The sequence below is a fragment of the Amphiprion ocellaris genome, chromosome 22 (genome assembly GCF_022539595.1).
Source record: "Amphiprion ocellaris isolate individual 3 ecotype Okinawa chromosome 22, ASM2253959v1, whole genome shotgun sequence".
NCBI lineage: Eukaryota > Metazoa > Chordata > Actinopteri > Pomacentridae > Amphiprion > Amphiprion ocellaris.
This window is the reverse complement of record NC_072787.1, coordinates 14,687,648-14,712,496: the sequence shown is the minus strand read 5'-3', so window position 1 is coordinate 14,712,496 and position 24,849 is coordinate 14,687,648. Positions and strand designations below refer to the sequence as shown.

At 41.0% G+C, this 24,849-nt stretch overlaps 1 protein-coding gene across 1 annotated transcript; it reads left to right on the top strand.

The window, feature by feature from the left end:
* Positions 1-13,468: 13,468 nt before the first annotated feature.
* On the top strand, positions 13,469-16,218 carry LOC118471272 (PR domain zinc finger protein 14-like). The gene is made up of 3 exons (XM_055007342.1): positions 13,469-13,501; positions 15,091-15,310; positions 15,766-16,218. The coding sequence occupies exons 1-3, from the start codon at positions 13,469-13,471 to the stop codon at positions 15,933-15,935; spliced, it is 423 nt and encodes a 140-aa protein (XP_054863317.1). The 3' UTR covers positions 15,936-16,218.
* The last annotated feature ends 8,631 nt before the right edge of the window (positions 16,219-24,849 follow it).

Genomic DNA, 24,849 nt, shown 5'->3' with positions numbered 1-24,849 from the left:
ATTGTAGTGTCACTAAAATCACTGCAGCCTTCAACTGGCTCCTGTTGACAAAGTGTTTTAACAGAAATGTAAATGCTGTAATGTGATTCTTTTAATAAACCATGTAACTTGAATGGATGTGATGCTGGTGTGACCACAGTGCACACGTCTGATGTTGCTCACAGTGGTCCAAGGGACGCTCAGGGAGTTTGTGTGTTTGCTCAGACTCATGAAAAATTACAGGGAACATTGCCCATGACCTTTCCTAAAACACAGAGAGTGTATGGAGACTTCACAGATGACAGGAGCAGCCTTTTCCAAAGGTTAATATGGTCATGTTGTCTCAGAAATAGTTTTAATGGAGCCCAGTACTGCTTTAGAAAAATTTGTCTTAAATGCCAGCAGCAGAACAAAAAAATGTCTGTTTTTGCTGCAGAAAAATAAACAGAAAACTTCCCATGTGAACGAGCGACTTCGCACCACAGAGGCAGATCAAGCATGCCTGCATTTTTAAAAGGGGACCAACCACAAAGCTTCCCTTTATATCTAAATGTTTACCACAGTCATTGCCAACTATCATTGCAATATTGCATTTCTCATAAAAACGCTCTGCCTCTTATTAGAATGACTGTAAATGTCTTTATCGCCCACATGGGGTCAGAAATCAAATCTAAATTAAAGCTGCAAGCAGCATTGAACGGGTCCTCGCACATCCACGCTCTTTGGGACTCAGTGCTCGTCGACGTGTGAGATAAAAGTGAAAGTTTTGAGACGTAGCTGAACAATTTCTGAGATTTTTTCAGAAAGTTTGTAGAAGGTACGTGCAAAAATAGAGCATTGGTCAGAGTTACAGTGTGCTTTATAAGGAGGTAATTTGACACAGACAAGAGTTAGAGAAATACTAACTATCAAACTGCTGTTTTAAACAGAAGCCAGTGCAAAGAGACTGAAACATACTGGGAGTCAGTTTAAATAGGCTGAAACATACTGCTAGCCAATAGACGAAAAACATACCAGGAAGCAGTTTCTCAAGATTGAACACACTGGGAAAAAATATAAAGTCAAACTGGAAGCCGGTATAAAGAGGATGAAAAAATAATGAACATGAATGTGGGCAATTGGCTAACAATAGTACATCAAAATGTCATCAACATGTCATTTCCTCTCCAGCAGGTGGCACTATCACTGTGTGTGGATATTGGCATATATATTGTCATCAGAGCAGGACTGTGATCAATCATGTAAAGTTTGAGGCAGACTGCAGCATGTAGAGGGGATTTAAACAGCACTCTCTTTCATGACGAGGTATCAAAGTTCAGGGGGCTGCCATGGCCATGCCCTTTGACTTTTATGTATGATTTTCACAAATTCTCATCCTTACATCGTGTTGTATATCCTGTCCAAATTTGAGGTGTTTTAGACTTACCACCTGTGAGGAATAAATCACTGAAAGTGACCAAAAACACCCAAAATCTGACATTTAATTCAAAATGGCAGACTTCTTGTTGGCTATAGAGTATGGGTTCAAGAAGCTTTTTTGTTCGTTCTAATGTGCTACATATGCACTCCATATATATGTGTGTGTGTGTGTGTGTGTGTGTGTGTGTGTGTGTTTGTGTGTGTGTGTGTGTGTGTGTGTGTGTGTGTGTATATATATATATATATTTCAACATATAATGAATTTTTTGTAAATAGTATGTCTTGCTGTTTAAAAAACTGAACAACTGTATTGCTTCAAGAAATGTCAGCTGGCTTCTGGCGAAAAGGGGTCAAAACGTTGCCCTCTGTGGTTACAATGTAACAATATTTTGACATATACGATGCATGTCATTAAATTATGTCAAACACTGTGCACAAATATTTGACATCACATATCATTTGACGTGTATGTAAATGTAAAAATCCAGATTTTAAAAAAATACTTTAAAAGCACAAATAAACATAAAAGGATTTAATTTCGGGTCAAGAGTAAATGGAAGTCATCCAACAAGACAAGTTACCTTGACTGTGATAACGTTTCAGAGGTTGTGTATTAAATAAAAGCACCAGCAGGGGTCAGCAGAGGGATGGGAAACTCATGGAACAGCTGGAAGAAACTGGATCTGTGGAAATCTTGCTTTTGAGCTTCAGTTTGAACTGAATAGAAGTGATCACAAAGGCATCAGTAGAAGACTGATATACTAGAAATTCTTCCTACTCTGATTTACTTTGCCAATGACATATTTTTCAATAGTACATCTTTTTCAAATGTGGTTAACCATGCATGTCTACAGAGTTTATCCCCTTTGCACCTCACAAGTCGTGTCCTTTTCCACAGTGTAAGCTGATCCGTTCCAACCAAACAGTGTTTGGAATAGCATTCCCTTCTTCCGAGCATGATATCCTGATTTTCTCAACTGGAATTCTGAATGGACGGTTGATTTTATTCCTTTTGGAATCAAGAGAACCAAAGACCTGACTGGCTCTACAGGTAGCCAAAAAAGGCACTGCAACTGGTCAATGTTCACACCCGTCCTACATTTCTGCCTTCCGATTGGTTCCCTTGTCTCCACCAGATGTGTCCTCCTCTACCTCCTCTTTTTCCTCCTCCTAATTTTGGTTGATTTTTTTGTGAATGTTCTTAAGAAACATTTTTAACATTTCTTTTTTCACCAAAGAATGTTCAAAGATTTCCCAAAAATGTTGAAAATGTGGACATCAGAAGTTTCACTGTGAAAATTTTTATTTTTTTTTCCACATTTTCAAACTTTAAACCGGGTCAATTTTGATCCGCAGGACGACAAGGCACTAGCGTATGAACCAAACCTAACACTCCAACAAAATGACCAGTGCTCGCTTTAGTTTAACATGTTTATTTCTATGAATCATTGACTCCAACTTAACTCCAACTTTGTGTCAGCAACCTGGTTGAGTCAGGAAAGTCTTTGACTTGACACTGACTGTTCCTGGAACTTTAGGGGACGGAAACAGACTACGTTTGATTTGATCTCTGGCCACCATAGATCAACCGTCCCTTCAGTTCCTGGATCTTTTTGTTCTGATCTCTGATGGTCCACTGCAACTTTGGAATCTCCTGTAATCTTTCAGGATCCGCTGCCTCTCTAGGGGTTAGAGCAGCTGCCCGTTGCTTCAGCTCATCCTCTCAGGCTTTGATTTTTTCAGTTAAAATCTGGGGAGGGTACCACCAGAGGTTCAGGTCTCTGATGAGCCATGGCCTCCCCGAGCTGTCCCTGGTAAACAGCACTCGGCCGATCCACTGCTGCTGCTCTGCAGTGAGAGCTGCCCTCCAAGACTCAGGGAGCAGCTGGTGAGAGAAAAATCCAACAACTTCGACAGCCAAGGAGCAACACAACACCTGAGATTCCACACCTACTGTCTGACAACTCACCTCAGCACTGCCAGCAGGTGGAGGAGGATGAACAGACATCTGCTCCATCGCTGCAGGTGGTGGTCTTGGTGGAACAGCCAGGACCGGAGGAGCATGAGGCTCATGTGAAGCCTCCAGCAGCTCCTCATCTGTGGGCTCCTCTGGCCCTGCAGAGTCTCCATCAGCAAGCTTGTAAGTTTTAAGGTCATTATTACAGTTGTTAACATTAGTGTAAACTCATCCCAAAAAAATGTGATGACTTTGGGTTTATAGGAAATATTTACAAGCCTTTTTCTACATTTCATTTTCTTTTGTAATTTTCTTCTCCTTCACAGAATTCCCACTCTGCTCATCGACATTCCATTGCAAATATACACTTACACATTAAAAAAACTAAATAAATAAATAAAAAATTAAAAAATCACTGCAAGGCTGCATATATTAAACCACTTTAGAAACCTTTATGTGGCTAAATAATGAGGGATATTTTCATTTTCCTATTTCTTTATCTAGTGTGTATTTTTAATTAAAGAACAAGCACTGAAAACTAGATTCATATTATGATGTGCAGCATTTGTGTGTAATCAGTAATTTTACTATTGTGTGTATTTATTCCAAGCTTTCAAATAACCAGTAAAATATTCAAATGCTTTACATTTTGTCTACTTTTGCAATATCCAATGGTTTTTAAATGGTGCTATTTTGTTTGCTTGGTTTTGTCCGTTTTTGGCTATTATGATTTTCCAGGTATAAAATATCTTTCTGTAAAATCTATTAAAGAAGAGTCTATAATGTAAAAGGTAGAAACAAATAGAGGCCTTTTATTTGAGGCTTTTTCTCTTTTTGTTGCATAGTTTGATTAGAGCAAATATCAGAGTTGAACAGTTGAAGTGAACTCGTCTCCAGCATCTTTAAATGATAAGTGTCCAGTCCAGTGTCAGTCTGGTGTCTGATCTTGTCCGGAGCTGAAACACAAACAGTACAAATGTTAACAAACAGACACAGAAGTGGTGCAGTCTGGAGTATAAAGTCAAACAGAGATATCAGGATTTTCTCTGAAGTCAGACCTCTACTGACAGAATGTCTTTTTGAATAACTTCAACAGAACTTGTAGAAACATTTTAATTTGGGGGCTTACCTGTCTTATTCATATTCAGAGCTGTATTTCATTTTTTTATCTGCCGTAAACAGTTAATGGCTGCATTGTTTTGGAAAGTGAATGATGAGACGCAGTAGTCCAGGAGACCATGGGGGTGTGGATTTGTTTTTCAGAAACATTTTGTTGGAGTATTTCATTGACTTTGGTAATATTTTTGACAGCTGACAGGATTGATTTCATAGGTTTGTTGGAAAGCTAAATATGTATATCTGAGACAATCATGCAGTTTCCAGGAGGAAATGCTCAGTAATGAGTTCACTGCTTATTGCACTGATGATGTCCTTTCGCTGTAAAAAAATAAAATAAAATAAAAAAATGCAGATGCTAACGAGGTCAAAAACTGAATTTTCACTGGAGGATCATCTTTAAAAGTAGTCATTTTTGGATTGGACCTGGGTGAATCAGAACAGTTATTAACTTTATTTTTTCCTACTACTTGTTTGCCTTCTGTTTCATTTCAAAACAGCTGCTGTGGAAAAGCTCTACAGGTTTACTAGCTGCTCACCCAGGGTATTTAACTCCACGTATGTTTTATTGCAGAGACTTTAGTAGGGAACAGATATTAATTCATCAATACTATCCAATTTGAAGAGGTTTCCTTGAGTCAGATGTCCAATTTTAAATTTCCCCTTACATTGTTGTGAAGCACGGAGATATGGGATCCCAGAATCAGTCATTTATAAGGGCTGACTGTGATCTCATAGTAGGGGGTGTTGAGAAACATGGAGGTATGAGATCCCAGAATCAGCCACAAGGGGGAGACACTGGCAGAATAACAGCTAAATAAGGGAACATTGTGATGTTATAACCTGTGATTTATAACTGATTCATGCTATAACCTAATAAGTGTGTTAAAGCTAACACAAATACCTATTTTTATAATCTTTGTTTAAGAAGTAACTAAGTCAGAACAGCAACTCACTGTGAAAAGTGATGTTTTTGGTTACCAGGCAAACCGATGTTTTTGATAGATATGACAAATATGAGGAACTAATGCTTTATTAAATGGAAATTCTTTTAAGAGTTTTGATTACTATGAAATTGAGATGTTTTAGAAAGAGTCTTGATTACTGTTAAACTAAGGTTTTTAACTTAGTAATGAAGTGAGAAGTCAAGAGCTAAGGTGAACTGGGGTCAAGTGTTCACAGTAAAGGTTATTAAGCTCGAAATAGACGTCAAGGATTTTTGTGAGTCTGACATCTGTTTCCTGACCAGAGGCCTGCTCTGAGCTGCAGATGGAACAAATACATTAATAGAGAAGTGAGACTGAGTGGAAGGGTCCAAACAGTCCAAACAGCTAGTTTGAGTTCCTCAAACATGTCATCACGTATGTTAATTAAGTGTGCAGTCATTGCATATGCAAAAGGTTCAGTTGTTGTATAAATTGCACTGGATTGAGACACGAGTTGGGAGTCGTTGCGAGGTGGTCACTCGTTGCAAGCCAGGGTAGAAATGCTCTGAGCAAAGGGGATTTTACCACGTAACTCGGACGGGGGATTCAACATGATCTGCAAAGGAATAACTGTTCTACTGGAATTATGGACTGAAGGAGTGCTCTTTCTGCACTGTTTGAGGATTACGAAAGACTGTGATCTAAAAATAACGCTGACTGAAGGAACATTACTGAACTCTACTATTTCCAAAGGATTAACACCAGAATGGATTAACAAAGTTTTTACTGGCCTAGAGAACAACAATGGATACAAGCAGATCTAAATCTGGACCGAACCCCCTCCACCTCCTCCCTGGAGCAGGGTCCCAGTGGCTCGTTGGTCTTCAGGTGAGCAGCTGGATGTGGCCACACTGTCTGCTCTCCCTCTCCAAATTACATTGGGTGATTATTGCTCTTCTTAGATAAAAGCATAGTTCCACTTATGAGTCATATTAGCGGATTGGTATAAGTATTAATGTTTAATTGATTGTCTAATGATTTATGGGCTATTGCTATTTCACTGCTGAAATTTTATAATAAAGCATTTATCCTGCAATTAAAGTTAACAGATTGGAAATTCTATTTATTTTTATCATGATGATGAATTAATCACATATATCTTCTCAGTTTGTAAAAAGTCAGGTTATTGTGTGCATTACATCTCAACAGGTTCTGTCAGATTACCTAGTTGTTGGGGCCGAGGGTGGCCTTTTCTAAACTTATCCTTGGGGTTATCCATTCCTTAACCTCTAAATTTAAACCTAGCAACTTACCAAGTGCAGAATCCGATGAGAGAAAAGCTGCCGTTAACAGACGTGACTGGTAATTAATTTGACCATTCGAAAATGGCTACTCAGTTGAGTTAGTTATCAGAGGAAGCAGGATAGGCGTCTAGACGGAGAGGATCTTTTTTTTTAACCCATTCTTGTCCTCACTGCATGTTCTTATTGGTGCTGTTCTTAATGTCTGTTTTGTTATGTGGCACACAAAGCATACAGTCTTTTCCTTGTGTACTTGCAGTAATGTATGCTGCTACATGATCAGTGTTTTTTTCTTCCAAACAGACAAACAAACAGAGCAAACAACTAAAAAACTGTGCTGTCTATTTGAAAGGAAACTGTTTAATAACATGTTTTTTGTGTGTTTTGTTTTTTTGCGGTAACATAGAAGGGTACTGTAATACGTTAATAGCAAAAAATTAAGAATATACTGTTGAAACTATTGACAATAATTATTTTTGGTAATTTTATGAAACAAGGTCTTGCTGTTGTTTTGTATTTGCATCTGGTATTTCACACAGAGCATTAATGTTGAGAAATGCTTGTTGTTTTGTTATGTTTCAATAAAATGAATTAAATGTGCTGCATTGTGTGGTTATTGACAAAAGAACACAATTGGATTTTTTTTATCCCAACTATAATTTTTTAATATATTCAGAATTTTAATAAAACTACAATTTTTAAGTATATTTGACGTATAATATTAAGTTCTGGGCTGCACAGTGGTATAGTGGTTAGCACTTTCGCCTTGCAGCAAGAAGGTCCCTGGTTCGCGTCCCGGCTTTCCCGGGATCTTTCTGCATGGAGTTTGCATGTTCTCCCTGTGCATGCGTGGGTTTTCTCCGGGTACTCCGGCTTCCTCCCACAGTCCAAAAATATGCTGAGGTTAATTGATTATTCTAAATTGCCCGTAGGTGTGAATGTGAGAGTGATTGTTTGTCTTTGTATGTGGCCCTGCGACAGACTGGCGACCTGTCTAGGGTGTCCCCTGCCTTCACCTGAGTCAGCTGGGATAGACTCCAGCCCCCCTGCGACCCTAGTGAGGATTAAGCGGTGTATAGATAATGGATGGATGGAATATTAAGTTCTTCCTATTCTACATTTAAGTTGACTATACCTAAACAAATTAAGTTTCTCTGCATTCAATAACTTAAACCATTTGAGGCAATCACTTGACGCAAATGGTTTAAGTACAATGAACTTATCCGGGTTTACAGTGCAGGTGGCAGACGGAGAGGATCTGGCATATTTCTTTGGAATTGCTGGGCGTGACAGCTACCTTAGTCAGTCAGGAAAGTCTTTGACTTGATTGCTCCTGTGACTTTAGGGGACAGAAACAGACTCTGTTTGATTTTAGGTGTGGTCCCCAAACACGGAGCCCCAGACCTCTGGGTGATAGGTGGCAGATGGAAAGATGTCAGTTCAGATTTAGGCTGAGCTGTTTTACATGAAGGAACTGCGTCTGCTTTGTCTGTAGACAAAAACACCAAATTTTTGACTTTGACCACCTGAGTCTGAGGGGGTTTGGCATTTGACTTCAGCTGGGATTTGTCAATTATGGGTGGCAGACAGAGAGGATCTGGCTTCTCTGTTTGGAATTCCTGGATTGTTTTGGATTCTTCAGGCACCTGCTTCAAGACTCCACTCCCATTCCTCAATTTCTCCTTCAAATCGTGATTTTTCATTCTCTCTGCCAGGTAAAGTTTTTTGATGTCCTCAACTTTTTTCACCAGATAGTCACTCTCTGGCTTTAGTGCTTGAAAACAGGTCAGCTGTCCTTTCAGTGCCTTGATCTGTGTGTTCAGATCTCTGACGGTCTGGTGCAATATTGGAATCTCCTGCAATCTTTTACAATTCAATTCCTGTCGGCGTTTCAGCTCATCAAACTCTTTAGTTTTTTTCTTAACCATCTCAGACTTGGACTGCAGCTGTTTTTTGCAGTCCATCAAAGATGCTTCCGTCAGTATCAGCCTTTCTCTTGATTCTCTACAAATTTGTAAAATGTCTCGGTCTTCACCCGCCGGTTGCACCACCCTGGTTTGTTCCTTTCTCAATTTCTGCTCAAGGCGGAGACGATTTTCTTTTTCTTTGAGCAGCTCTTCATTTTTTTGGGCCAGCAACACTTTTCCTTCTTTTGAGTTAATTTGTAAGAGGTTCTTTTCATCTTTTAATTTTTTCACCTCTGTCTCTAATAATTTGATTTTTTTGTCGAATGTTTTTTCTTTGCAACTGAGATCATGACCCAGTTGGTCGAAATGTTTTTTCATCTCCCGATACATTTTTTGGGAGGTACGCAGCTGATCTTTAAGAAATGCGTTCTCCCTGGTGACCTTCTTGAGCTGCTCCCGCAGGTGACCACACTGACATGTTGGATTCTCCATCGTTCGTCGTGCGTAGTTACTGATCTGCAGTTGGATACATAGACTGTATATATGCAGTCTGTGGTCGGATATTTATACCTTCAGGTCTTATGACGTCTCACAAACGTCATAGTAAGCCGAAGCGAGGCTTATTATGACGTCCCACAATTACGTAATCTCAGAAGGAGCCCAACTGCACATGCGGCCTGTCACCGCAGGTGACAGTTTAGGTACTCGTTATAAATCGTTATAAAGGTAAAAATATTTGAAATAATACTGAAATGAAAAAAGACAAGGTTAGGATTTAATTTTGTGATTATTATATATTCAATTAAAAAATATCATAATTATTTTTCAAATAATTTTTTGGTCATTATATTTGTTTCTCCCCGTGTTAAGATGTTTTTCATTTTTGTTGCCACTGCTACATATGTCTGGCTCAATATCTTTAAACAAACCAAACTTTAGTACTGACTGGTGAGTGGTTACACAGTTAATAAAGAAACTGAAATCAAGATCTAAGCCGTTCCCTTTTTAATCCATTTACTCACTCCCATATATGTGTGTGTCTTTGTATTGTCAGGCTGAAAGCGAAACTGTACAATGTCCTTAAAGCCGCAGGTGGTGGACTTTGATGAGACATGGAACAAGTTACTGATAACAATCAAGGCTGTTGTGACGCTCGACTATGTGGAGAGAGTCACGTGGAATGATCGGTTCTCGTATCCTTACCAACAGGTTCCATGTTGAAATATAAACTGCACTACAAGATTTTGGTTTAGGTTTCAAAGCAGGGTTCATGGAGATTACGTCACACAGCTGCTCGGTAGAGTAAAGCAGTTTCCTACTTTGTGTGAAGCTGAATGTGTTTGACTTTAAAAAACAAATACTGGTAATTCAGTGAGACACTAATAGTTTGGAAGCCTTTTTGCAAACGGGTACAATGTGTTAAATGTCAGAAAAAAAATGTAGCTCTTTTCATTCAGACAGAAGCTGAGAATATAACCATCACTTACTGATACAACTAATGTTATATTTGATGCATACTACACCTTTATCAACTGTATACATACATGCGTACACATTGAAACAATGTTCATCCTTATTATTTATCCTTGAACTTTGACACCAGTGACATCTATGCCTTGTGCATTGCATACCCAGAGCCTCTGGGTGAAAGATTATACACAGAGACCAAGGTCTTTCTTGAGAATCATGTTCAGCAGTTATACAAGGTACACACTCACAAATGCTCTGTAGTGGTTGCAAAAAAGTGCATTTTGTTGTACTCCAGCGTAACCCTGCTTTCCGTAATACCTACAATGTTGGTGTGTATTTTAGAAAGTTCTGGGCTCAGAGGAGAAGGTTTTAGTAATGTACCACAGATACTGGGACGAGTACAGCAAAGGAGCTGACTACATGGATTGCTTGTACAGGTAATCCTGCTCCTTTTTATGTCTTTTGTTTTCACTTGATATGCTTCTATAGCACTTGTTTTCAGTGAGTCACAAGGTTGATTCAGCCTTTACTGTGGTCTTTTTTTTCTCCAACTTTATTTTTTCATAAACACAAGATCACGCAAGTGGAAAAGCAAAAATATACAGTTTCAATTTTTTTTTAATCAAATATATTTTTAGTTTGTATTTTAAGTACAAGGTTAGACTTTTTTCTTAAATGTCAAAATGTTGATTGTTTTGTATTACAATGTAGATGAAGTACTAATGAAGGCTACCAGGTCCAGAGTGAACATAACATGTCTGTCGTCAGCTGGCTGTATTTACTGTTGTGTATTCAAGTAAGGTATGAGCTGATACATGTGTCCATGTCTGTCAGGTCTTAATTCTTTGAAGCTGACTGAGTGTGTCAGGGTCCTTAGATGCAGAGTGTGCTCATTTTACTCCCTCACAAGCTCCAATAATCCTTCCTACAGTTTATCCACACTTATAATATTACCTTGAAAACATAGTGTGAGGTGGCAGCAGGAATTTGGTGTGTCCTGATTTATTCTAAATCAGTACTCCCTTGGAGAGCTTTGAGATCTATTTTTATGTGTACTTCCCACCAGACTGGCAGCGCATACATATGCCTTTGTAATTTATTATGTCAGTGCGAGCAAGAGATATAGTAAGTCTCTTGGCTTTAGTAGTGACAGCAGTATTCAGTCCTTATTATAGAAGAGAATTGCATATTGTCCTTTATAAAGCTATTTATGAGATACATGTGTAAGTTTGGGGCCTGTCAGACACTAATCATCATAGATTAGAGGTGGACTGATGTGCCAGCTGAATCAAAGCATCCCATGAAGGCCTTCAATAACAATTCTTAAGGTTTCATTGCTAGTGTTACTCAACATTAATTGTTTCATTAGCAGTCTTTTAGCACTTAATGCTGCTGTTTTATGCTTGTAAATGTTTGATTGGAAGAGAGAAATCAGGCATGTGATAGCTATACCGTGGATAGAGGCAGCGGACACAGCTGTGAAAACTACATACCATAAAATTACATGCCATTTAAGATGGACGGGATCAGCTTGATGATGAGCATTAGTCTGTCTGGAAGTAGACCTGCTGGTAACTTTCTCTTTGGATCTTTTGACAAATACAAGAGCTAATGAAACACACTTACAGTAGATGCATTTCACTGTCAGAGTATCCACCATATGAACTGGTGACAGTACAAAATGAATCCGCCTCATAGTGATACTTGCTGCAATTTAGTGCAGCATAAGACTTTTCCAATGAGAGCTGCAATAACTCTGTTCTGTTAGCTCTGCTAACTGTTAACCATGCACACCAGCTGGCAAAATCACATTGTATGTGTACCGTTTGGTGCCATGCAGGTAGTGCACGGTGGTATTATCAGAGCTTTTTGCTGCTTCCTACAGGGGGTTAATGACAGCAGAGAGACACAAACAAACAGTAAATGTGTGGGCTGTGAAAACATCGCAGTGTGCTAAAATACTCTGTAGAGCTGCATGCTTGGGTAAAAGAAGTCATTTTGACCCTTCAATGAGGAACTGTGCTCTGACCAACACCAAAAAAAAACTAATAACTCCACGATTAGGAAGGGTTACTTCATTCATATGTTAGGTTGGTATTATACAATTTTATATCTGTTTGACAATTGTTAATAAGCCATTTCTAATCTTTAAGACAGACATGAATTGCTTGTGTACATTAGTACCAGTTAATGATAGCAGTTATTAGCAGTCATCAATACTAATGTCTACATTTTGCCTGGTCCATTGGGTAACCATTCCATGTCAACACAGCCATTGATTTGGCTGGAAGGAGTACTTAGTTAAAGATAAGATAAGAAGATAAGAAAGCTTTATTGTCATTACACACAGTGTACAGTGAAATTCCAGAAATTAAACCTCTTCAACAAAATATACCTGGAATATTGATTAATCTCTAATTTCCTGAAATCCTAGACATAAATTCTTACAGCCTTCCTTTGAACAGTGCAAACTACTTCCAGTGACAAGATATACTGTATCACGCGGACCTACCAAGCCTGGTGTCATGCGTCACTTTGTCCGTGTTAGTAAACACAAGACAGATATCCATGCCAATGCTATGCTGATGTTGTCAGACTCCGAAGCAAGATCAAATTTCTCAAAAATGCCCCCGTTTTTTTTCTTTTTTTTTTTCCTTAAAATTACTCAAGTAAATGTAACGGAGTAAACGTAACTCGTTACTACCCACCTCTGATAATCATGTATTTCATACTCGTCTGTGGCATCTGACAGAGGTCTGTAAAAAGCTGTTTGGTGATGTCTTCATAACTTGTCCTGAGAGTCTAAACATATCTGAATTTCAAAATTTATATTTAATGTGGTTGGGCCTCTATTTTTATACTCGTATGTTCAAGAAATACTAAAAATTCTCAAGTTTTTCAAGCCAATATAACTAATTACTAAGGATGTCCCAGTTGTCATTGATGTCCCAGTGGTGTTCTTGAGAATAATTTCTCAGAGTAAAGCAACTTAAATAAGTTGCAGAGTTTCCTGCAGTGTTTTTTTGTGGAGTAGCCCTGTCAGTTCTAAGACTAGAGTGCCTCTACTTGCATCTGAAGCGATTATTATGTTTTTCTAAAGTAAAATTGTAGTCTTATCACACTTGAGGCAAAACAAGTTGTGGTACTACATCATAGAAGATACCACATGTCAACTAAACAGTCCTTTGCTGTTGAAAGCGGTTTACATTTTAGATCCATTTCTGAAGTAGCTGAGTTTGTTAAATGCAGAAACCAAAGAGCCTCTTACTGAACCATTGGTCTCACCTGCTTGCATTTTTTGTGTTGGCAAAGTACAGTATCATATGGTAGCAGGGTAGCTGCTCCTGAGTAGAATGTTCCCCCGTTAGGATCAATAAAACGATTGGGTCAACGATGGATGCCATCATCAGTCGCTTATGGAAGATTGTGGGCAGATTGCTTACATTAGAGCAGCATTTAATTTGTCATGTCACTCTTCTTTTACAAAAAATGAAATGATTGTGTGCAGCTGCTTCAGTCAACAGGTAGTTAAAATGGAGAACAGTGAGGAATATGAAAATGTATGATGGTACAAAGTGCTGCTACTGCAAATGATGCAAGACAGGAATGCTGGTTGAAAACTTGTATGTTAATGTATTTATTTTTCAGATCACGTATTTCTAATATAATAGCTGCACATTATAGCTGTTCGACTTTAAACTTCTTTTATTTAAACAGAACATTGTATTAAAATATATTTAGATGTGACAGTGTCCTACAATGCACAATATTGCTTACATTTTTGGCCATGTCATAGTTAATATTAGTACTTGGTTGGGGCTCCTTTGCTGTGAATTACTGCTTTAATGCGGCTTGATGCTGTGGTAATCAGCCTGTTGTACTGCTGAGGTGTTACTGAAGCCTAGGACACTTTGACAGCAGTCTTCAGCTCATCTGTATTTTTGGGTCGGGTGTTTCTGACCTTCTTCTACCCCATCAATTTCCTATGTGGGTCAGGTGAGTTGGCTGACCAGCGAAGCACAGTAATGTCATGGTTAGCAACATTTTTGGTTGTAGTTTTGACTCTGTCAGCAAGTCCTTATGAGTAAGCAAATCAGTGTCCCTATAAAGCTTGTCAGCAGATGGAAGCATGAAGTGCTCTATAATCTCCAGGTAGATGCTGATTGTGTTGACTTTGGACTTGTTAAAACACAGTGTACCAACACGGATGACATGGAACCCCAAATCATCATAGACTGGAAGCCTCACAGTGGTCTCCAAACACCTTGGATTTGTGCAGCTGGAGTCTTCCTTCAGACCTAAGGACATGTTTTTGTTTGAAAGCTAATATCAGTTGTCAAAATTAGCACTGTCTGCTTAGTCTTTCTGGCCATGCTGAAAAGCGCAAGTGTTCTAAATGTGTTCCAAATGCTCATGCTCAAAGATATGGGAAATACCAGAGAGGGCATACAGAGTTGCAGAGTTACATTGGATCGAACAGCTTCGGGTCGCTGTAACATTTAGAAGCAGAATCACTTGTGCTGAATAACACTCATCACCGCACAGATGTGCCACTCCACAAAACACATCCTGTAAATACAATATTGAGCTGACGTTACTTTCTACAATAATTTATTTCCCTAAAAATGCATACAAATGGCCGGATGTCTTTCAGTTGTTATTAATTAATATGATCTGTTATTGTCACACGTTTATGATCAGAGGCACTGATGCCATCTACACCTGTTGTCAGAGTAAAAATACTGCATCTGCCATTACGTGGGGCTCATTCACATCAGCACCCGAACAGTGGAGTTTCTAGACAGTTTAACTGTTTAAAGCATTTTTTCAAAGAGACTCATTTAACAGAAGTAGAAATGGAGGTGTATTTTGAATTAGCTTATTTTAAAAAGCAGTTAAGCCACTTTATTAGCTTGCTAGCCTTTAAAAAGCTACTTTGTGTATGTGAAATTGTGACTTAAATCATAAAAAGAAAAAATTCTGTTCACTAATTCTCTTAAATTCGTCTTCCTCAGGCCTTCACCGCCTCCAGTATTCTGCGCACACACATCCGCCAGCACTCCGGAGAGCGGCCCTTCAAGTGCAAACACTGCGGCAAGGCCTTCGCCTCCCACGCCGCCCACGACAGCCACGTCCGCCGGACCCACGCCAGAGACAAGACGCACCCGTGCGACCTGTGTGGAGCCGCTTTCCAGGAGGAGCAGGAGCTCAAATACCACATGAAGAGCCACAAAAGTAACAACTTATTTCAGTACAAATAGGAAGAGTTATAGACCTAACATTAAATACGGCTATAACCAGCTGTTTTTTTAGTGCTGTTTGTGGTTTTCTAAGATGATAAAAGCATTTAAGATAATTAAGAAGAGTAGAAGTGGTTAGTTTATATGATTCCATATTAAGATAAATCGGTTACAAGTTAATTATTGCCATGAAAGAGGAAATCGTGCCCCTTTAATCACTTTTTAAAAATTTGTTTGTGGGTTTTTTTCTGTTTTATTTTGCGTTGTTTTGTATGAATACATTTGGGTACAGGGTACAGGATAAGGGTTTCTTTACATATAATGTACAAGCAGATTTTTGCCTTTCGACTATCTTTTCAAAAATACAAATATCGCACTCAGCAAAATGAAAATATTCCATTAATTCCGCATTGAAAGCTGCGTATTTATTGCCATATTTCCACTCTGCAGAAAGACAGATCGTGGACAGCATCGGTGCTCCGTCCTCTCCTGGGAGCAGATTGCAGGAAGACTCTGCATTTCCAGTGAAAGACCATCCAAAAATACAGAAGAACACCGGACCAACCTTCCCCTACTCCAGGTTGACAGTTTTAAACTCAGAATATAGGCCCTGGAACTAGACTGCATTATCCTCAGTCAACTATTCTAATCTGGTGATGGAGATTTTTAGAAGCTGCAAAAATCCCAAAAAGATGAAATTAAATTGTCGTGAGACCATGAAAGGTAAAATACCTGCAAGAACTTGTGGGCTTTCTTAATATCACTGCTGCATATAAAAACGGATATCAGTTGTATAGGCCTTTTCAGATGGGTACATGATAATTTAAATTGTTAGGAAAATGTGTTTACATCTATTTATATTAATGTGTTGTGTGTTCTGTGGCTTAAAGCTTTCACTCTGCAATAGTTTTGTTGGCCCATACCTAATAACACCTATTCTTCTTCTTCTTCTTCTTCTTATTATTATTATTATTATTATTGCATTGGGTTTTCTTGCATTGTCTAAGCTTTAAAAGCAAAGCTATTTTTATCGTTGTAGATTTGAGTACTATTTGTGCATAAAGTAAATGTTCTATCCTCTCTTAATTTATAACGTATGATAATATTTTTTACTGCAATGTAAGGCTGCCAAAAGCAATCAAAAACTGTCGCAGTTTGTTCTCTTTGAGCGTCTGCCTTTTCACCATTAACGAACAATAAAAATCAGCGCATGGAAGCGAGATTGTTGCTTTTGGTTTGTACGTGCTTCATTAAAATCACAACTGAATATATTCAAAACGAACTAATAGAAAACGAAATTCGACATTGGGATTGTGATAAAACTTCTACATGCTTGAGAGACTTTTGTCAAAAAAAATGTGACTATAACTTAATTTTAAATGCAAAATTAAACTAAAATGATATGCATCTTGTTTCAGCAGTTAAGACATTTACTATTTTGTGCAGCTGTGTTAAGAGTGCAGCTAAAAGGAAAGTGTGCAATGTGAAATAAGTTAGAAGATTCTCCATGAAAGGTGCCAGGGTTGCGTCCACTTCCACTTATGCATCAGTCCAGTCAGGACATGTGTCCTTTTGTCTGCATCTCATGTCTGCTGTCTCTTTCTTAGCCTTGTGATGAATTGGAGGCTGCATGCTCACAGTAAAAATGAACAATCCCTACTGGACCAAATGAATGACAATGGAGTTTAGCAGAAAGGTGGTCTGTTGCTCCTCACACAAAGGGGCTCATAGTGACTGACATCTGCCCTCAAACTGTCCCACATGTGTCTCTAAGAGATCAGATAGATCAGTGATCATCAACTGGCGGCCCGCGGGCCGAATCCGGCCGCCGAACCGTCCAATCCGGCCCGCGACTGGATTCCAAAATTGTGAGGATCAAAGAGAAAATATCATGTGGTCCACACTATTAAAGCAACTGAAAGTGTGGTCGGTTGGAAATGCCATATTTAAAGTTTATTATTTGAACAGACACCCCCTCTAATTTTTGTTTTTAACTGAACTGCTTTAATATGTTGAGGTCAATTCCATTTTTTCGCCAGTAGGTGGTGATCTGGTTCTGTTGTGGATCCATCACAGAGACTATAGCTGTAAACTCTGCGCATGCGCAGTCCAGAAATAAATGCATGAGGTATGAGGAAGACACTAACTTGGTGCTCTCTCTGTTAATCCACAGGTAAAGCAAAACGTAGCTTTTCTAACTTTATGTTGGTACGGTATTAACTGTATGAGTACGGTGTTAAGTATTTTTGTGATGTGTACAAGTGTGTTGAAACGTGTATTAAGGTAAACGAGTGCTGGCTCAATGCCAAGAGGCTCAGTGTGTTGTTGCTAAGAAGCACTATAGTTTTCATTTAAGTGTCAGTGTAACCAGGGTGGAAACTGAGGTATATTTTTTTTCCACTCGATTTTAGTTTTTCCCACATTTTCCCTGCCCCTGAATGCCTCATGACATGTGGCCAGGTCACATGACAGCAATCATCCAATCAGGTGATTTCTCTAGCCTTATATAAGCTGCTCTGACTCCACTCTCCTCAGTTGTGTGGGAGAGGAGCCAGAGACAGCAGCTGCTCAGGTCAGTTCCAACATATTGACTTTTCAAGCTTATCCATTTGCACAATTCTGAAACTACTGTTTTGTAACTTTTTGTAGAATCCAGACCTGTACTTTTGTGTTGGGACTCTACCGTGTTTTGTGCTTTTTGATCATAAGGAACTGGTGAGTTTGAATTTTCACAATTCTTGCTTGTTAGCATTAGCATGCTAATGCTAGCTGCTAATGCTAACATGAGGCTCCAGTGTTACTTTGATGTATATTGTTTTGTTTTACTGATGTAAATTTAATGTTAGCATGCTAACTATTAGCATGCTAACGCTAGCATGCTAACTTGACCCAAAATGATCTTATAAGGAAATGTATCATGTCTGGCAGTGATTTTGGCTATGTGTGACTAATGCTAATGCTAGCTTAGCAATTAGCCACCAGCTAACAAAGGCCTAAAGACTGGTATTTTGATTCATCTAGGCCAGGTGCCCCTGATCCCTCACGGGTTTCCTGTATTTGTTCGATGGCGAGCTTCGATCCCAAGCCAGGAGGCTGAAGAAATCCCAGCCCTTTGTCAACATCCCATGGTCTGGTAGGAGGCTTAGCAGCCTGCTCACTCTCCCACCTTCTCACTACTGAGCCCTTCCACATCCACCTACTCCCCCTCTGGACAATTTGCGTGTTGGAAACTACTCTCCTCAAACAATAAAAGCCCCAAATGAACAATTGTGCTCAGTGTGCGTTTGGAGCCATCCAAATGCTTGGTTGAACCACCGTGGGATCCATTTTGTTTCCTTTTCCTAGTTGATTTATTGAACTTCAACAGAAACAGAAGCAATTGTACTGTTGACTGGTTGTTGTTCTGTTGATTGATTGATTAATCTGTGCACAGAAGTTACTGCAGTTTGTAAATACGTTTTGCTTTATTGTTTTCACATTCTTACAATATATTTCCACATTTAAAATCAAATCATTACCTCCTGGTCTCATTTACTGCACTGCCCTCCAGTGGCCGAATCTAAATCTTCTGACAATAGCCCAGTATATATTCTCACCTAAGTCAACCACATTGTAATCAGGCAAACCCTTGCTACATTTCTTGGCGAGCCAGCCAGGAGGGCAGTCGTTCAGTAAATACAGTTACATTCATTCAATCTCACCAGTTCATCCAAGATGGAGGTTTTTGATAAGCTTGAAGTCAAAATCCCAAATGCTGTTTTAGTGGACGGAATAAATGAACCTGCGCTATTAGTAGATGTTATTGCTTTCCTTGAACAATATGGTGATATAAAACGAAACATCACCATTGAAAACCTTCAATCAGAGTTTAATGAACGTGTTGTCGTCGAATTTAATTCTAAGTCAGCGCTTGTGACATTGTCACCCTTGCTTCCGTACACTTATACCTCCAAAGCAGGTCATAAATACTGCATTGAAAATCTATCCAACATTTATGCATCCAAGATTTGTGGTTCAAAAACTCGCAATTTAATGGCAGAATTCAAAAATGTTGCCCGATTGTCTGGAAAACACTATGCAGAGTTACTTCAAGAGATGATGGAAGAAATTAGCCTGTCCGTGCCTGAGATCCATCGACCTCCCACTCACGATGGTGCTTCAAATATCACAGATCCCCCTCCACTAACATCTCATCCTTCAGTGAAACAATCTGATTCTCCTCCTGTTTCAGACTTGTCTTCACCAGGGCCAACCATCGGTCCCGAGGCACAGCAGAATGCTCAGCGGAACGAAAGGCGATCCACAATCCACATGACGCAAAGCGACCTGACTCCTCCAGAAGTCCAGCGTTATGTGGTGGAGCATGTGGTCAGGAGTGGAGACGGTGCCATGCAATACCATTCATCGCATCGGCTGAGGACCTTCTCAGGAAAAGTGCCAAGGCCGGCCCATGAGACGGACTATGAGACATGGCGATCTGGTGTGGAACTGATGCTCAAGGATCCATCTGTGTCCGATCTTCAGCGCACCAGGCTGATCCGTGATAGTCTCCTGCCACCAGCAGCCGATATTGTGAAACATCTCAGCCCTGACGCCACACCAGAGATCTATTTACAACAGCTCGACTCCGCATATGCTGCTATTCAGGATGGTGATGAACTTTATGCAAAGTTTTTGGATACTTACCAGGATGCTGGAGAGAAGCCATCCACTTACCTGCAACGTCTTCAAGTCGCTTTGCAGCACGCTGTGAAAAGAGGAGGTATATCTGTGAGGGATGTGGATAAGTGCCTTTTGACCCAATTCTGTCGAGGATGTTGGGACAACAATCTCATTGTGGAGTTACAATTAAAACAGAAGAAAAGTAACCCTCCAACATTCCCAGAACTACTTCTGTTGCTGCGCACTGAGGAGGATCAGGATGCGGCAAAGGCAGTCCGAATGAAGCAGCACCTGGGTGCAACAAAGCAGAGAGTGGCAAGTCACGTACAGCTTGTCCATCCAGAAGAAGAAACCAACTTGTGTACTGTTCTGACGACCCTTACCAAACAAATGGCTGCCATCCAAAAGCAACTTGCGGCCCTTACAGCAAGTCAGTCCAGAACTCCACCAGATCTTGTTCCAAAGACTCTTGAAAGGCAAAAGACTGACTCCAAACCCATTCCTCCAAAGCCTGGGTTTTGTTTTCGTTGCGGAGAAGACGGTCATATTAAGCCGCAGTGTGAAAACGCTCCCAATTCATCTCTTGTTAGCGCCAAAAGAAAACAGTTTGCCAGTAGACAACAAAAATGGCATAAACCAAATGCCTCTGGACATTTAAACTAGTTCCAGCTCCTGCTGAGGGACAATCAGGAGCTGTGCTGGACCAACCCCGTCCCGCAAAGAAGTCTGTCCAGTGTGCAAACATTCAATCTGACCTGAAACCAAAGAAAACATTGCCACGGGGGTTAATCGGTTCACGGTGTACAGCGAAAATCAATATTGCTGGCCAAACCTGCTCATGTCTGCTCGATACTGGATCGCAGGTAACCACCATCCCTGTGTCGTTTTATAATGAACATTTGTCAGATCAACCCATTCATTCACTTAATGAGTTGCTTTACATCGAAGGTGCAGCAGGTCAAACCATTCCTTACCTTGGATATGTCGAGACTACAGTGACATTTCCAGAAGATTTCCTTGGTACTGATTTTGAAATTCAAACTCTTGCACTTGTCGTCCCAGATGTCAGACCCAGTTTCCCAACTTCTGTGTTAATCGGCATGAACACCCTTGAAGCACTTTATGATCAGTTTTGTAACAGTGACTCTTCCACTTTTCGGCCCAGTTTGCATGGCTACAAAGTTGTGTTGCAGACTCTCCAGCTAAGACACCAGAGCATGGCTGAAGACAATGTTGGACTTGTTACTCTGTGCAGCAAGACCCCTGTCCTCATCCCTGCAGGCTGCACTGTGGTAGTTGAAGGTTCTGCTAAAGTATCCACTCCAACAACCAGCCAGTCTGTGATCGTGCAGCACCCGGATTCAGGCCTGCCGGGTGGCCTGTGTGTGAGCAGCTGTTTGATTTCCTTACCATCTCACTCACCCTACAAAATTCCTGTTGTGGTGACAAATGAGTCAGAGCAGGACGTCTTCATCCCGCCAGTCTCTGTGATTGCAGATCTTGACACCTTTGAATGTACAATCTCTGATCACCATGTAACCAGCAATCCATCTTCGAGCCCTACAACCCCACTAACTTTCAATTTCGGCGACAGCCCAGTTCCATCAGAGTGGAAAGAGCGAATTACAGCTAAACTGAATGCCATGCCAGAAGTGTTCGCACACCATGACCTTGACTTTGGACGCACCAGTCAGGTCAAACATCACATCAACCTTCACGATAATACCCCATTCAAACATCGTGCACGACCCATCCATCCACACGACATCGAAGCGGTTCGGAAACATCTTCAGGAGCTTCTGGATGCTGGGGTAATAAGAGAGTCCGAATCGTCATTTTCATCCCCAATCGTGGTTGTTAAAAAGAAAAATGGAGACATCAGGCTGTGTATCGATTATCGAAAACTTAACTTACAAACAATAAAAGATGCTTACCCATTACCCAACCTCGAAGAGTCCTTTTCTGCACTCAGTGGCGCAAGGTGGTTTTCAGTCCTTGACCTCAAGTCAGGCTATTATCAAATTGAGATGCAAGAAGAAGATAAGGCCAAAACTGCCTTTGTTACTCCCCTGGGTTTCTGGGAATTCAATAGGATGCCCCAAGGTGTTACCAATGCACCCTCAACATTCCAACGATTGATGGAGAAGTGCATGGGGAGTCTGCATCTCAAGGAGGTTCTTGTGTTCATCGATGATCTTATCATATTCGCTGACACTCTCGAAGAGCATGAACGCCGCCTACTGCGAGTGCTTACAAAGCTCAAGGAGTACGGACTCAAACTGTCGCCCGACAAGTGTAAGTTCCTGCAAACATCTGTCCGGTACCTGGGGCACGTGGTATCGGAGAAAGGCGTTGAGACGGACCCTGCCAAGGTCGCCACACTGAAATCCTGGCCAGTTCCGCACAATCTAAAGACCTTGCGCTCATTCCTTGGTTTCGCGGGCTACTACCGGCGTTTCATAAAGGGATATGCCACCATCGTCAAGCCACTCAACGACCTTACCCGAGGATACTCACCTGCTCGGAACCCATCAAAGGATAAAGCTGCAACACCACTTTTCGATCCAAAGCAATCCTTTGGCACCCGATGGACTCCTCGATGCCAGCAAGCTTTTACCACGCTTATTGAAAAATTCACCACTGCTCCTGTTTTGGGCTTTGCCAATCCTGCCCTGCCGTACATACTTCATACGGACGCCAGTACAACCGGACTCGGTGCAGCCCTTTACCAGGAACAGGAAGGAGCATTGAGGGTAATTGCCTTTGCAAGTAGAGGACTCTCGCAAAGTGAAAGTCGCTACCCGGCACATAAATTGGAATTTCTTGCGCTGAAATGGAGTGTAACGGAGAAGTTTCAGGATTACCTGTACGGTGCAAACTTTACCGTAGTAACAGACAGTAATCCTCTTACTTACCTCCTCACATCTGCGAAGCTAGATGCAACCGGCCATCGTTGGCTAGCTGCTCTTTCAACCTTCTCCTTCAAAATCCAATATAGAGCTGGGAAGCAGAATTTAGACGCGGATGCACTTTCTCGACTGCCGCACATTGAATCCAGTCCTGAGGTGGTGCAAAGGGATCACGAACTCCTGAATCAGTTCACTCAGCAACATCTTGCAGACATCAGTGATGCTGAGATCTCTTCTGCGGTGGTTGACGCCATTTGTCAAAGTTGTTTTGTCCGGTCTCTGGTTGATACCACTCTCGTTGAGTCACTCTCGGTCACTGTAGATTCCATCCCTGAACTGTTCAATGAAGATTCCCATGGCCTGCCGGTTGTTCCTGTGTTGTCACATGCCGACCTCCAAGACAAGCAACGGGCAGATCCAGGTCTTCGAGAGATCATCCACCAGTTGGAAACGGGTGAAAAAGTTCCACCTACAGTTCGAGGTGAGATACCAGAGCTACCACTTCTGCTAAGAGAATTAAACAAACTGGAACTTCTCAATGGTGTACTCTACAGGAAGAGGAATGAAAACAAGCATCTCTCCTTTCAATTGGTCTTGCCAGAGGAACTTCGACCCACCGTTCTCCAAAGCCTGCATGATGATATGGGTCACATGGGGATTGAGCGGACTCTTGACCTTGCTCGAATTCGATTTTATTGGCCCCGAATGGCTGCTGATATCGAGCACAAGATCAAAACTTGTGGCCGCTGTATCCGACGAAAGGCGCTGCCAGAGAAAGCTGCTCCCCTAGTCAGCATCCAAACATCTCGTCCTTTGGAGCTTCTTTGCATGGATTTCCTTTCCTTGGAACCCGACACCAGCAATACCAAGGATATTCTGGTATTAACCGACCACTTTACGAAGTTTGCAATGGCCATACCAACGCCCAATCAGAAGGCCAGAACCGTGGCAAGAAGTCTATGGGACAATTTCATTGTTTACTATGGAATCCCAGAGAGGCTACATTCAGATCAAGGCCCGGATTTCGAGTCCAAACTGATCCGTGAACTATGTGAAGTGGCTGGTATACAGAAGTGTCGGACAACCCCCTACCATCCGCGAGGAAATCCAGTTGAGAGATTTAATCGAACTTTACTCAACATGCTTGGAACTCTTGAGAAAAAACAGAAATCGAAATGGAGAGAGTATGTCAAACCATTGGTGCATGCGTACAATTGTACAAGAAACGAAGTTACCGGATTCACGCCATACGAGTTGATGTTTGGGCGATCTCCTCGTCTCCCGGTGGATCTGGCCTTCGGGTTGCCTGTAACCAACAACTATCCTCAACCTCATTCTCAGTATGTACATGATTTGAAACAACGACTGGAAGAGAGCTACCAAATTGCCTCACGGAATGCTGCTAAAAATGCAGGGAGGAATAAGGCTCGATTTGACCAACACGTGAAACCGTCTAAGCTGGAAGTTGGAGATCGTGTCTTGGTGCGCAATGTGCGTGTCAGAGGAAAGCACAAGCTCTCTGATAAATGGGAACAAGACATCTTTGTGGTAGTAAAGCAAGCAGGTGATCTTCCCGTGTATACGGTTAAGCCCGAAAACCAAGATGGTCCGAACCGCACCTTGCATAGGGACCTTCTTCTCCCATGTGGTTTCCTTCCTGTGGCAGAACCATCAGTCGAGATTCTTCCTGTGCCTGAACCAAGGCTAACTCGGTTGCAAAGTCGAACAATGCACGAGTCGGCAGAAGAGTCTGGTGGGGAAGACAATTTCATGGTTGAAGTTACTGTAAATCCCACAGTTGAACCAAAGAAATTCACGGTGGAGAGAACTCGTGTCGCAAATCTGTCTCCCTCACGAAACGTGCAGTCTCTCGACCCTGAAACCTTACCTGCCATAGGACTGGAAAACCTACCTGATCCTGTAGTTGTGAACTCACCTGATCCTCTTGATGTGAACTTACCTG